The following is a 12,797-nucleotide window of genomic DNA, read 5'->3' as shown; positions in this document are numbered from 1 at the left end:
CTCAGTTTTATAACTGCCCATCCGGTATGCACGCCGCACATGCTTCCTGTGATCGGACCGGAATTCGCATCAAAGGACCCTCCCCTTGTGACGTCAGCGATGTCGCAGTGCGCATGTCTAAAGTGGAACGCTCAATTGATCTTCTGCGTCTCACCCTGGGCCTTCTGCGCTTGCGCTCTATTGGCGCACACATTTCTTGTTGTCAGTACGGAGGCCGCATAGCGCGGACCTCCGCCTATGACAACCAGGAATGAAGCCTTGCTAGCCATATGAGAGTACAACATCCGAATGATATGATGAATATCAACTTTGCGATCATTGAAGTGGTGAAACCCAATCCTAGGGGGGGCAATTGGGATAGGACCATTCTCCAAAGGGAATGTGAATGGACATTTAGAATGGACACCATGTCCCCGAGGGGACTTAATGAACAACAGTCATTCACATGCTTTCTCTAACCAATTTCACCCACTATACCAGCCCCCTTCCACGTTAAGGCCAGCCTTGGGTCGGGTATCGTTATATAATATAGGAAGCTGCACGTTTTTATCACTGCCTCAAAGTCCCCCTTTGCTATAGGGGTCTACATAGATTGGTATGTGCTATCCGGGAATAGAAATCCTCAGTGGCTAACTGAACCTTGCAATAGAATGGGAGACACAAGGACATTAGGGGATATTACGATATCCTATCTCGTATTGCAGCAAGGATATTTGTTGCTGTTTATGCCTGTTTCATCTATGATTAATTAGCTTTATGCTGGATATCATTGTTTTTTATTGCTCTACATGGGCATTTGCCTGGCAAATGTTATCTAATTGCATGCCAGGCAAATGTAAATGTCACCCAACGCATGCGCAGTCATTAGCAGGTTGCCAGGCCGTATGAGGTCCGTTTGGTCTAATCAGCGCGGGCGCAGCTCATCGTGCGACCACCTGCACTGAGAGTATGATTGCGGACAGCAGGGAATGTCATCTAACGAATGTGCAGGTATGAGCAGACTGCCGGGCCGCTTCAGGTCGGTCTGACTTAATCAGCGCGTGCGCAATGTGTCCCGCGGCCGCCGGCATTGGGATTATGACTGCGGGCAGAAGGGAGCATGCGCACCAATTCCATGTTGAGGCACAGAGAGCTATCTAGCGTGCCGCATTGGGCATGCGCACTGCTTCATTCCTGGTTGTCATAGGTGGAGGTCCGCGCTATGCGGCCTCCGTACTGACAACAAGAAATGTGTGCGCCAATAGAGCGCAAGCGCAGAAGGCCCAGGGTGAGACGCAGAAGATCAATTGAGCGTTCCACTTTAGACATGCGCACTGCGACATCGCTGACGTCACAAGGGGAGGGTCCTTTGATGCGAATTCCGGTCCGATCACAGGAAGCATGTGCGGCGTGCATACCGGATGGGCAGTTATAAAACTGAGGTAATGAACATCTGATACTTTAGCATCATTTTACATCGAGACACATGGCATTGAATCGAGCCTCCTGATGAGCCAGAGAGGCGAAACGCGTTGAGGCTACACAGGCACAGGGCGGGCGGCATCTGAATATTGCGATAAGTATCAATATGGTCTTCATCAATAAGCTGCAAAGTGGCAGCAAGACTCTGTATGTGGCTGCTTTCTCATGATGGTTTATATTCAGAAAAATATGGATATTGTCCTGGAAATTATTTATTAATCAAACTGCACTAATATCATTCCATTGATGAGAAATTCATTTTAGTCACTGTGCAATTGCCGCAGACAGCCTTCTTTTCATGTGCTCAGTTATGGTTTTAATTTCACAGTGTGGGGTATAGGACTCCTTAGACACAGGATTGGTCTTTGTCTAGCTCATAGAGGTCCTTCAGCCATTATTGTGTGGGTAGTGGGGCCCAACAAGTTAATAAGGGTATACCAGGGACCCCAGGGACAGCCTACGTGGAGCAGGGGCGCCAATACGCATCCCATAGGGCGCCAACCCCCGCAGCTAGGCAGCCTCCAGCATAGACGGAGCATAGGGGTTTTATAGTCCCTCTACACTAGTTTTTTCACGGTGTGTTTTTTTGTATGTTCTCTGTTGGTGTAACCACAGGTTGGTGGTTTTTTAAAAACGATATTTAATAAATTGGTTCTATTTAAGTATTATATGAAAATTAGCTGTAAATTCTACTTAAAGCATTAATTATTGTAAAATTTAATCTCCCAGTGGATAGGTCACAACTTGTTTTACTAGATGACCCCTTGAAAGGGAACCTGTCAGTTTAGTCATGCTGTCTGACCCACAGGCAGCAGGAATCAGAGACCGACTCCATTATGGCAGCAGTTTATGTTTCACTCCGAAACGCTATGTTGTTTCAGAGACATCATACTTTGAAATGGCAGCTGGGGACTATGCAACAAGGATGACTAGTCCAGAAGGCAAGTCCCTAGTGTCTTCTCCTTGCCCCCGTACACTGATCCCTGTGTGTGTATATGTGAAGGAGAGACCTGTCAGTCAAAGGGAGCATGGTGGAGAGAAGCCACCCAAGGACCTACCTCTTGGACTAGTCTTCCTAGTCATCTCCAGCTGCCATATCAAGCTACTTTTTCTTGAAAAACACACATGACCACACTACCGAGCCGGTCTGCGATTCAGAGGACATGGGGTGCAGCTGCAATTGCTAAAAATTGGAGTAGGTTGCGTCAACTATTGGGGAGTCATGGGAAAGACCTGATCTGACTTCGGGGGACATGTTGTGCCCTGCTGTGACCATTGACACAATAGTGGGGATACAATCTGTACTACTAAAATGGTTCGGAGGGGAATTTCTATACCAAAGAGGAGCACTATTCTATTTTTTTATTTCCCCCCATTTTAATTATTTTACATGGACCAACTGATTTTGTGGTAAGAACAGAAAACATAATAGAAACACTTGGAGATGAAGGAACAAAATCTCAGAGTGAAAATGGATGTCCGCGCTGGATGGCTGAAGCTGGACCATGTGCGATGGATCAGGAGGAGTCTCTATGGTGGATAAGCCAAGTAACTCACCGTCTCATGGCTGGAGACTTTGCAGGACAAATGGAAGTTGATAAGATTTTCACCAACGATGATGTAGGAGACCCCGTATCCATCATCAGCCACCTACAAAAACAGAAAACGGACTCAAGAGACACCAGACACTAGGGGACATTATTTCCTGCTACTATCAGATACACATGAGCCTGGAAAATGGCCATATTGCAGTTTCCACTTTGACCACTAGGGCACTCACAACAGACATGTCCTGGCTTAGGTGGTCCACTATCTGGGTTACTAGAATCACCGTCTTCTCACTGGAGGTGGATTACAATGACAGACGGCAGCTATGTACCATACTGGGTGCAAGGGTTGCAGTCGCACCCAGGTGGGGAAGGGCCCCCCAAAAAAATCTATAGATATGTATAATATAAATTTACTTACAGGTCCAAAGCCGCCGCCACACGAGACGTACTCTGGGTGATTGACTAAATCAAACAGCTCCACTTGCTGAATAGGTGTCTGGCTGGTGGATAGGCGCCAGGGCTCAGAAAGAACCTAGGAGGAGTCATGGACATGACAAATCACTTAATAAGACCGTCAGTCTGGTGAGTGAGAGGTTCGTCTCCAGCGGTCAGGATTACAAACCTCCTTCAGGAAAGGGGAATCCACGCCAAGGTACTTAGAAACTACATAGAGACAGAAGAGGTGGCGATCAATCCCGGCCCCGGTCATGGCGTTCCTGTAGAGCAACTGATGCTTCTCAGCAGCCGATCTGAAAAGTTTCAGTCTCTCTTCGGTCTATCACCGGGAGGGATATAAAATAAGAGAATGGCTGTGAGATCCAAGGTATCAGGCCAAGATGTCAGCACCATGTGCTCAAATACGACCAAATGTCCCACTGATCATGGTATCTGGAACTCTGACCCATGAGGATGGATTTCACATGGTCAAGTCCATTTGATCGGTGCGAATCGATTTGCATGTCGTAGTCCATCGGCAACGGCAGAGGTCAAGAGCTGCTGGATGGGAGTGAAGAACAGCTTGATACCTCCCAACATCACCGGCTCTTCTTTTATTAGCTGTCCTGACGTCATCATTGTGGCCAGTTAATGGAAAGAAGAGCCGTGGATGCCGTCTGGTAAGAGGCTGTTCTTCTGTGCCGTCCCGTAGCCATTGACCTCTGTTGTGAGCGATGCACTAGGATGTGTGGAGTCAATTCGCTCCAACTCTAGTGGATTAATATTTAGCCCCTTTTACGGTCAGTTGATGGCTAACTGTAGCAACATATACTAAGAGCAAGGGGATTACGAGGGTAGTATTGATATTGTTGGGCTTCGGGAACAACACCATTGTGGACATATCAATTGTGGTGGTGGAACGTTTCTAGTCCTTTTGCTTCTCCTGAATATAAATTCCTGGTTCTCATCGACAACACGGAGAAGCATTGTCAGCGAGTTAACTATCAGTCATTTACCTTGCTGAGTACTTTATTCCACATAGGTGGAAAAATAAAAATCTGCCAAACGTATGCCACCCCAAAGGAGGCAAAAAAGGACTCCTTTTCTGGTCTCCAATGGATAAAAGGTGACATGAGAATACTTTTGGCTTACGCACAAAGAGGTCTCCAGTGCATGCATCCAATGAACACTGCAAATGCTTTTTTTGGATGCTCACCGTTTTAGATGGCTCCATCATGGCCTTGACGAAGTTTGAGGACTCTATGGTACATGAGCGCACGGTTTCTGTTCTTCCTTCTCTGAAAAGTCTCGTCATGGAAGCTTCATAGGTCAGACAGAATTTTCCTTTATCCTTTAAAAAAAAAGAAATGTTTCTTGTATGCATAGGAACCCTGACACTTCTCAAATCATGGAAGACACCGACAAAAATCTATAGGAGATAGCTGCCATTAGCACTTGTGAATGGGACCTTCCTAGCTTCTTAAAGGGAACCTGTAGCCCCCATAACGCCATCATGTCTCTACTCATTGCTATGCTTCGGCCCCTCAAAATCTCGTTGTGGAGGAACACAGATGGCGGAAGTGATTGTGCCATGAAATAAGAGACTTTTAGGTTAAAAAGCAGCGATCAGAGTTAGTTCCGGTCGCTGCTGTTACTTCTCGGAGCTGGCTGTACAACACAGTTGGTACCTGCAGGATATGGAGTTGGCAAAGCTCCTGAACACCATTCATCCACCTGAAGACTGAAGTTTTCCTACGTAAATGCATGATACTAAGCGCTATCCTGTCGAGTCGAGGCTCACCCTGTAGTGCGCGAGCTGCAGAGCGATCTGGATGAAAGCGTCGGGGCTCGTCTTACACTTCTTTATTAAACCTTTGCCAAAGTCTTTGAAGGGGAAAGTGTGGAAGTCGACGTCGTTCGCTATGGTTTGGGCAACTTTTAAGGAATCGTGGATTATTTCTTGGCACTGTTAAGGAAAAAAAAAAGCATAAAATGTATGAAATAACATAAAAAAGCAGTAATATAATATAGTTATGGAAGTAAGTAATATAGAAATCCTGAACTGATCCATTTATAAACTCCTACATAAAAGCGGGAACCTTGAACCTATCCAATATGAGAGAAGAGGTTTTTTTTTTTTTGAATAAAGATGTAACCTATTGGGAGAGATTTCTCAAAGTCGAAAACTTGTTTTTGGGGAAAGTTGGTGGGCAGTCGCTCACCTCGTCAGAGATTTCCCACTCCATCCTCTTTGGTAATGGCACGGTGGTATCTACTTGCCCCTTGCAGTGACCTTCATCGTTGTACCCGAGCTGGAAACAGTCTGTGGCCAACATTGACTAGGAGGCAAAAATAAGCAGAGGAAAAAACAAAAAAAGTGATAAATTTAGTTATTATTATACAGTTGAAAAAATTTTATGTACTTGGGTTATATCATCATCTGACCACAATGTGGCGCTGTTTAATGACTTTGGGTCTATTTTTGTTTTCCTTTAACCAGCTGCTCTGAGACAGAAAATTACAACTCCCATCATTCTTGAGAATGGGGAAGATTTTTAATAAGAAGCAAAATTGCAGAGTTGCTTGTTTTTACAAGCACATTGAAATTCCCTTCTCCAAGAACCCATCCCAATACCTGGTATTTGTAATAATAATAATAATATTAGCAAATACCTCCAATTAGAAATGTATTATAGTTCTTCTGATAAGCTAGGCACTGCAGGATCTTAGGTATTCATGGTTACGACCACTAGCAACTAGCTCTCACTATATCAGTGGTTGTAACCATGGATACCTAAGATCCTGCACATGAGGAAAAAGACAGAGAATCAGAAGAACTATACTACACTTCTAATTGGAAGTATTTGCTAATATTATTATTATTACACCTACTACATATTGGGATAAGATCTTGGAGCTGGGAATACCCCATTATAGTACCTGAAACAAACCCCTTTAAAGAGGTTCAATTCATTGACAAAGGATGCCTTGCGGTAGAATTTCCGATATATCACACACACAGTGCAAACACAGATGATCTGCTATGTATATATGTACACAGGACATGCATTTACACCTCTGCTGCCTACAATACGACCATACTTAGCTCTGCTATGTACACATTGCAATCACAGCCATGCATTTCAGTTTCCCTCCTCTGTTGGTGACACAAGCGTGACTGCATATAATGTGCCCATAGCAGAGATGTGTGTTTATGTAATATATATATGCAGCAGAGGACATACATGTACTTAGACTATAGCAGAGCTATGTATGTGTATTCAGTCTCTGCAGCTTGTACTGAGCAGTGTGAGATCTTCGCAGCAGCGGGGAGGAGGGACACTGAGGAGCTGTCAATCAGGCTAGGTGGATGGAGATTGTGCTAAAGCACCAGTCTGGCGTGGTATCAGCAATACAAGTAGTCTCATGCTTACAGTCATTGGCACCGCTCTGGTCTTGCTGGTCTGCTGGTTTGTGACCTACCGGAATGCTCCAGGGCGAGCCGGAGGTCACATCCCAATGTAAGTCTATGAGAGTGAGAACGAGGTGTGCCATAGTCTTATACCGAGAACTTGTGACCGTTACATCTGACCTCACAAGAAGGTGGAACGGGACCAGAGCGGCTCCGGGAACAGTAGAAGATGGTAAGTATTTTACTACAGGCAGGGATCAGACATTAGTAATACCACTCTAGGGGGTGACATACAAAAAAAAAATACTAGCGTGGTGCTTTAAAGTTTCAAAAAAGCACTATATTGCCATTGAGACAAGGATTTTCATAGTAACTACACCAGCCTCATAAGGTCTGTTTAATAATGTGCACACTTTGCCTTGTGGAGAATTGAGAAACAGGATTAATAATTAGGTGTTCATTTTTAACCTTACCTCCCACATGTGTCCAACGATGGGGGCATCTGCCCACGAATGCTCAGCGTTTAATCCCACTTTTCCGTTTTGGAATACGATAAAGGAAAAGGATTTGTCAAACCATCTAAGAGGAGAACAGACCGTGTGTAAGTCACTTACAGGAAACATGACACAATAATTCAGAAAATTGTGAGGAGGTCAAAACAATTGATCGTTATGGGATCTGAAGACTCCATCCGACCACCGTGTCTCCTGACCCTAGCCAACAGCTTCATATATGCCCGGTCAGGCAGGGTCCAGAGGACCCAGGAGAAATCTGGCCCTCCCCTCAAGGATTAGATTTAGATGTTGACTTCTGACCTGTCGTAACATTTCCCGTGTAGTAGAGATTTGGCGTAGGCGTCCAGAGACTTTACTGGGTCATCTGTGCGGAGACCCTGCTCGCTGTCATCTAAAGTCAGGAAGAAAGCAGCTCTCTCCACTAGATCCAGGGCATGCAAGTTCTTCCCGCTGCGGAAATAAGACTTGCGAGTTTTTGCCCAAGTCGTCCTTGAAGAGAGAGAGAGAAACAAAATGAAAGAAATGAAGATAGGATAGTGAAAATGGTAAGACAAGTAATACGCATATTTACGTCATTGTCAGTGTTCCTGCCTTTGATGCAGGCAACCGCGCTGAGCCTGCTCCTCATGGCTGTTTGATCAGCCATCAAGTGCCTCTAACAGCAGTGGGTGGAGTCGCAATCCACCCATGGCTGTTAATCAGTTAAATGCCTCTGTCAATCACTGAAAGCGGTATTTAACATGCGCAAGCTAGAAGCACGTCACAAGTCCCACACATAGGTGCCCCGGTCATGTGGTGACAATGGGTTGTCATGACAATCAGGGGTCAGCAGAAGACCCCCATGCCCGTCATCACGATCCTCCTGTGAATGCCAGCTTGTGGCCGATGTTCATAGCAGATCATGATTGCTGCTACACATAGTAGTGATTAAGTGCTGATACGTACAGGCGATCAGACGATCACAGCTTCAACTTTCCTAAAGAAACTGCTGAACATAGTAAAAAAAACCAATTTTTTTAAAATATATATATATATATATATATATATATATATATATATATATATATATATATATATATATATATACACACTCACCGGCCACTTTATTAGGTACACCATGCTAGTAACGGGTTGGACCCCCTTTTGCCTTCAGAACTGCCTCAATTCTTCGTGGCATAGATTCAACAAGGTGCTGGAAGCATTCCTCAGAGATTTTGGTCCATATTGACATGATGGCATCACACAGTTGCCGCAGATTTGTCGGCTGCACATCCCAAAGATGCTCCATACAAGGCAGGATGGATCCATGCTTTCATGTTGTTTACGCCAAATTCTGACCCTACCATCCGAATGTCGCAGCAGAAATCGAGACTCATCAGACCAAGCAACGTTTTTCCAATCTTCTACTGTCCAATTTCGATGAGCTTGTACAAATTGTAGCCTCAGTTTCCTGTTCTTAGCTGAAAGGAGTGGTACCCGGTGTGGTCTTCTGCTGCTGTAGCCCATCTGCCTCAAAGTTCGACGCACTGTGCGTTCAGAGATGCTCTTAGGCCTACCTTGGTTGTAACGGGTGGCGATTTGAGTCACTGTTGCCTTTCTATCAGCTCGAACCAGTCTGCCCATTCTCCTCTGACCTCTGGCATCAACAAGGCATTTCCGCCCACAGAACTGCCGCTCACTGGATTTTTTTTCTTTTTCGGACCATTCTCTGTAAACCCTAGAGATGGTTGTGCGTGAAAATCCCAGTAGATCAGCAGTTTCTGAAATACTCAGACCAGCCCTTCTGGCACCAACAACCATGCCACGTTCAAAGGCACTCAAATCACCTTTCTTCCCCATACTGATGCTCGGTTTGAACTGCAGGAGATTGTCTTGACCATGTCTACATGCCTAAATGCACTGAGTTGCCGCCATGTGATTGGCTGATTAGAAATTAAGTGTTAACAAGAAGTTGGACAGGTGTACCTAATAAAGTGGCCGGTGAGTGTATATATATACACACTAGATAGTGGCCCGATTCTAACTCATCGGGGATTCTAGAATATGCATGTCCACGTGGTATATTGCCCATTGACGTAGTATATTGCCCATTGACGTAGTATATTGCCCAGCGACGTAGTATATTGCCCAGCGACGTAGTATATTGCAGTTACGTAGTATATTGCACAGCCATGTAGTATATTGCCCAGTGACATAGTATATTGCCCAGTGACGTAGTATATTGCCCAGTGACGTAGTATACAGCACAGAGCCACGTAGAATATTGCACAGCGACGTAGTATACAGCCACGTAGTATATTGCCCAGTTACGCAGTATATTGCCCAGTGACGTAGTATATTGCCCAGCCACGTAGTATATTGCCCAGCCACGTAGTATATTGCCCAGTGACGTAGTATATTGCCCAGTGACATAGTATATTGCCCAGCCACGTAGTATATTGCCCAGCGATGTAGTATATTGCCCAGTTACGTAGTATATTGCCCAGTTACGTAGTATATTGCCCAGTAACGTAGTATATTGCCCAGTAACGTAGTATATTGCCCAGTGACATAGTATATTGCCCAGCCACGTAGTATATTGCCCAGCGATGTAGTATATTGCCCAGTGACGTAGTATATTGCCCAGTTACGTAGTATATTGCCCAGTAACGTAGTATATTGCCCAGTGACGTAGTATATTGCCCAGCCACGTAGTATATTGCCCAGCGATGTAGTATATTGCCCAGTGACGTAGTATATTGCCCAGTGACATAGTATATTGCCCAGTGACGTAGTATATTGCCCAGTGACGTAGTACACAGCAGAGCCATGTAGTATATTGCCCAGCCACGTAGTATATTGCCCAGCGATGTAGTATATTGCCCAGTGACGTCGTATATTGCCCAGTGACGTCGTATATTGCCCAGTGACGTAGTATATTGCCCAGATACGTAGTATATTGCCCAGTGACGTAGTATATTGCCCAGATACGTAGTATATTGCCCAGTGACGTAGTATACAGCACAGAGCCACGTAGTATATTGCACAGCCATGTAGTATATTGCCCAGCCACGTAGTATATTGCCCAGTTACGTAGTATATTGCCCAGTAACGTAGTATATTGCCCAGTGACGTAGTATATTGCCCAGCCACGTAGTATATTGCCCAGCGATGTAGTATATTGCCCAGTGACGTAGTATATTGCCCAGTGACATAGTATATTGCCCAGTGACGTAGTATATTGCCCAGTGACGTAGTACACAGCAGAGCCATGTAGTATATTGCCCAGCCACGTAGTATATTGCCCAGCGATGTAGTATATTGCCCAGTGACGTCGTATATTGCCCAGTGACGTCGTATATTGCCCAGTGACGTAGTATATTGCCCAGATACGTAGTATATTGCCCAGTGACGTAGTATATTGCCCAGATACGTAGTATATTGCCCAGTGACGTAGTATACAGCACAGAGCCACGTAGTATATTGCACAGCCATGTAGTATATTGCCCAGCCACGTAGTATATTGCCCAGTTACGTAGTATATTGCCCAGTAACGTAGTATATTGCCCAGTGACGTAGTATATTGCCCAGCCACGTAGTATATTGCCCAGCGATGTAGTATATTGCCCAGTGACGTAGTATATTGCCCAGTGACATAGTATATTGCCCAGTGACGTAGTATATTGCCCAGTGACGTAGTACACAGCAGAGCCATGTAGTATATTGCCCAGCCACGTAGTATATTGCCCAGCGATGTAGTATATTGCCCAGTGACGTCGTATATTGCCCAGTGACGTCGTATATTGCCCAGTGACGTAGTATATTGCCCAGATACGTAGTATATTGCCCAGTGACGTAGTATATTGCCCAGATACGTAGTATATTGCCCAGTGACGTAGTATACAGCACAGAGCCACGTAGTATATTGCACAGCCATGTAGTATATTGCCCAGCCACGTATGTCACAGGTTAAAAAATAAAAAATAAACATATACTCACCTTCTGAGGGCCCCTTGTAGTTCTATCACCTGTGTTCGGTTCAGGCAGCAGCTTCCGGTCCGAGGGTGTGATGACGTCGCGGTCACATGACCGTGACGTCATGGCAGGTCCTTGTCGTACACCAACCTTAGCTCCGGAACCTGCCGCTTGCATGGAGCGGTCACCGGAGCGTCGGAAAGGCGGCGGAAGGCGAGTATATAATAATTTGGTTTTTTTTTTTATTATTTTTAACATTAGATCCTTTTACTATTGTCGCTGCATAGGCAGCCTCAATAGTAAAAACTTGGTCACACAGGGTTAATAGCGGCGGTAACAGAGTGAGTTACCGGCGGCATAACGCGGTCCGTTACCGCTGGCATTAACCCTGTGTGAGCCGTGACTGCGGGGAGTATGGAGCGGGCGTCGGGCACTGACTGCAGGGGAGTAGGGAGGGACTAATCGGACTGTGGCCGTCGCTGATTGGTCGCGGCAGCCATGAAAGGCAGCTGGCGAGACCAATCAGCGAATGAATATCCGTGACGGAAGTTTCCGACAGAAAGACGGAAGTACCCCTTAGACTATTATATATATATATATATATATATATATATATATATATATATATATATATATATATATAAAAAAACAACACAAAAGTTCAAATCACCCCCATTAAAAAAAAAATACACATATTTGGTATTGTGGCATTCATAAATGTCTGATCTATCAAGATATAAAGTAAATTAATCCAAATCAGTAAACAGAGTAATGAGAAAAAAAATAGATACGCCAGAATTACATTTTTTGGCCGCTACAACATTGCAATAAAATGCAATAAGAGGTCATAAAAACATTATATCCACCCCAAAATGGCATAAATAAAAACGTCACTTCATGGCGCAAAAAATAAGACCTCAGCCAGCTCCAGATCCCAAAAAATGGAGATGCTACGGACCTCGAAAAATGGAGACAAACGCAAAACCTTTTTTTTCCCCATAAAGATTTTGGAAATTTTTTTTTCACCACTTAAAATAATAACAAAAAACTATACATTTTTCATAACTGTGTACTCGTACTGATCTAGGAAATCATATTTCAAGGTTGTGGAATTCCACTCTTTTTTTTTTTTATACAATTTCACCACACTTGGAGTTTTTTTTTCTCGTTTTTCAGTACACTATGTGGTAAAATCAATGGCGTCGTTCAAAAGTTCAACTCGTCCCGCAAAAAACAAGCCCTAACGTGGCCATATTGACGGAAAAAAAAAAAAAGTTATGGCTCTGGGAAGAAGGGGAGGCATAAATGAAAATGAAAAATTGTCCGGGATGAAGGGACAAAGGGAAGATCGGCAAGAACACGAAAACTCCGCCAGCTGATGAAACGGTAAAAATGCCTTGGCTGAAGTTGGCTCTCCACCGGTAAACCGGGTCCTGTACTTGTGGCCCAATAGGGGGCTGCTGAGAAGGT

General features: G+C 44.6%; 1 protein-coding gene across 9 annotated transcripts in view; it reads right to left on the bottom strand.

Moving 5' to 3' along the window:
- The window catches only part of LOC143770237 (carnitine O-palmitoyltransferase 1, liver isoform-like), a 67,389-nt gene that overhangs the window by 5,446 nt on the left and 49,146 nt on the right, over positions 1-12,797 (bottom strand). For all 9 annotated transcript variants that reach the window (XM_077259667.1, XM_077259660.1, XM_077259668.1 and 6 more), the window contains exons 11-18: positions 7,674-7,862; positions 7,332-7,437; positions 5,669-5,785; positions 5,248-5,412; positions 4,663-4,797; positions 3,634-3,786; positions 3,430-3,543; positions 3,019-3,111 (exon numbers count right to left, since the gene is read on the bottom strand). In XM_077259667.1, coding sequence (XP_077115782.1) covers positions 3,019-3,111; positions 3,430-3,543; positions 3,634-3,786; positions 4,663-4,797; positions 5,248-5,412; positions 5,669-5,785; positions 7,332-7,437; positions 7,674-7,862 — 1,072 coding nt within the window. The remainder of the gene's footprint in view (positions 1-3,018; positions 3,112-3,429; positions 3,544-3,633; positions 3,787-4,662; positions 4,798-5,247; positions 5,413-5,668; positions 5,786-7,331; positions 7,438-7,673; positions 7,863-12,797) is intronic.

The sequence above is a fragment of the Ranitomeya variabilis genome, chromosome 4 (assembly GCF_051348905.1).
Source record: "Ranitomeya variabilis isolate aRanVar5 chromosome 4, aRanVar5.hap1, whole genome shotgun sequence".
NCBI classification, from domain to species: domain Eukaryota; kingdom Metazoa; phylum Chordata; class Amphibia; order Anura; family Dendrobatidae; genus Ranitomeya; species Ranitomeya variabilis.
The sequence above is the reverse complement of the archived record's forward strand: the minus strand, read 5'-3'. Positions and strand labels throughout refer to the sequence as shown.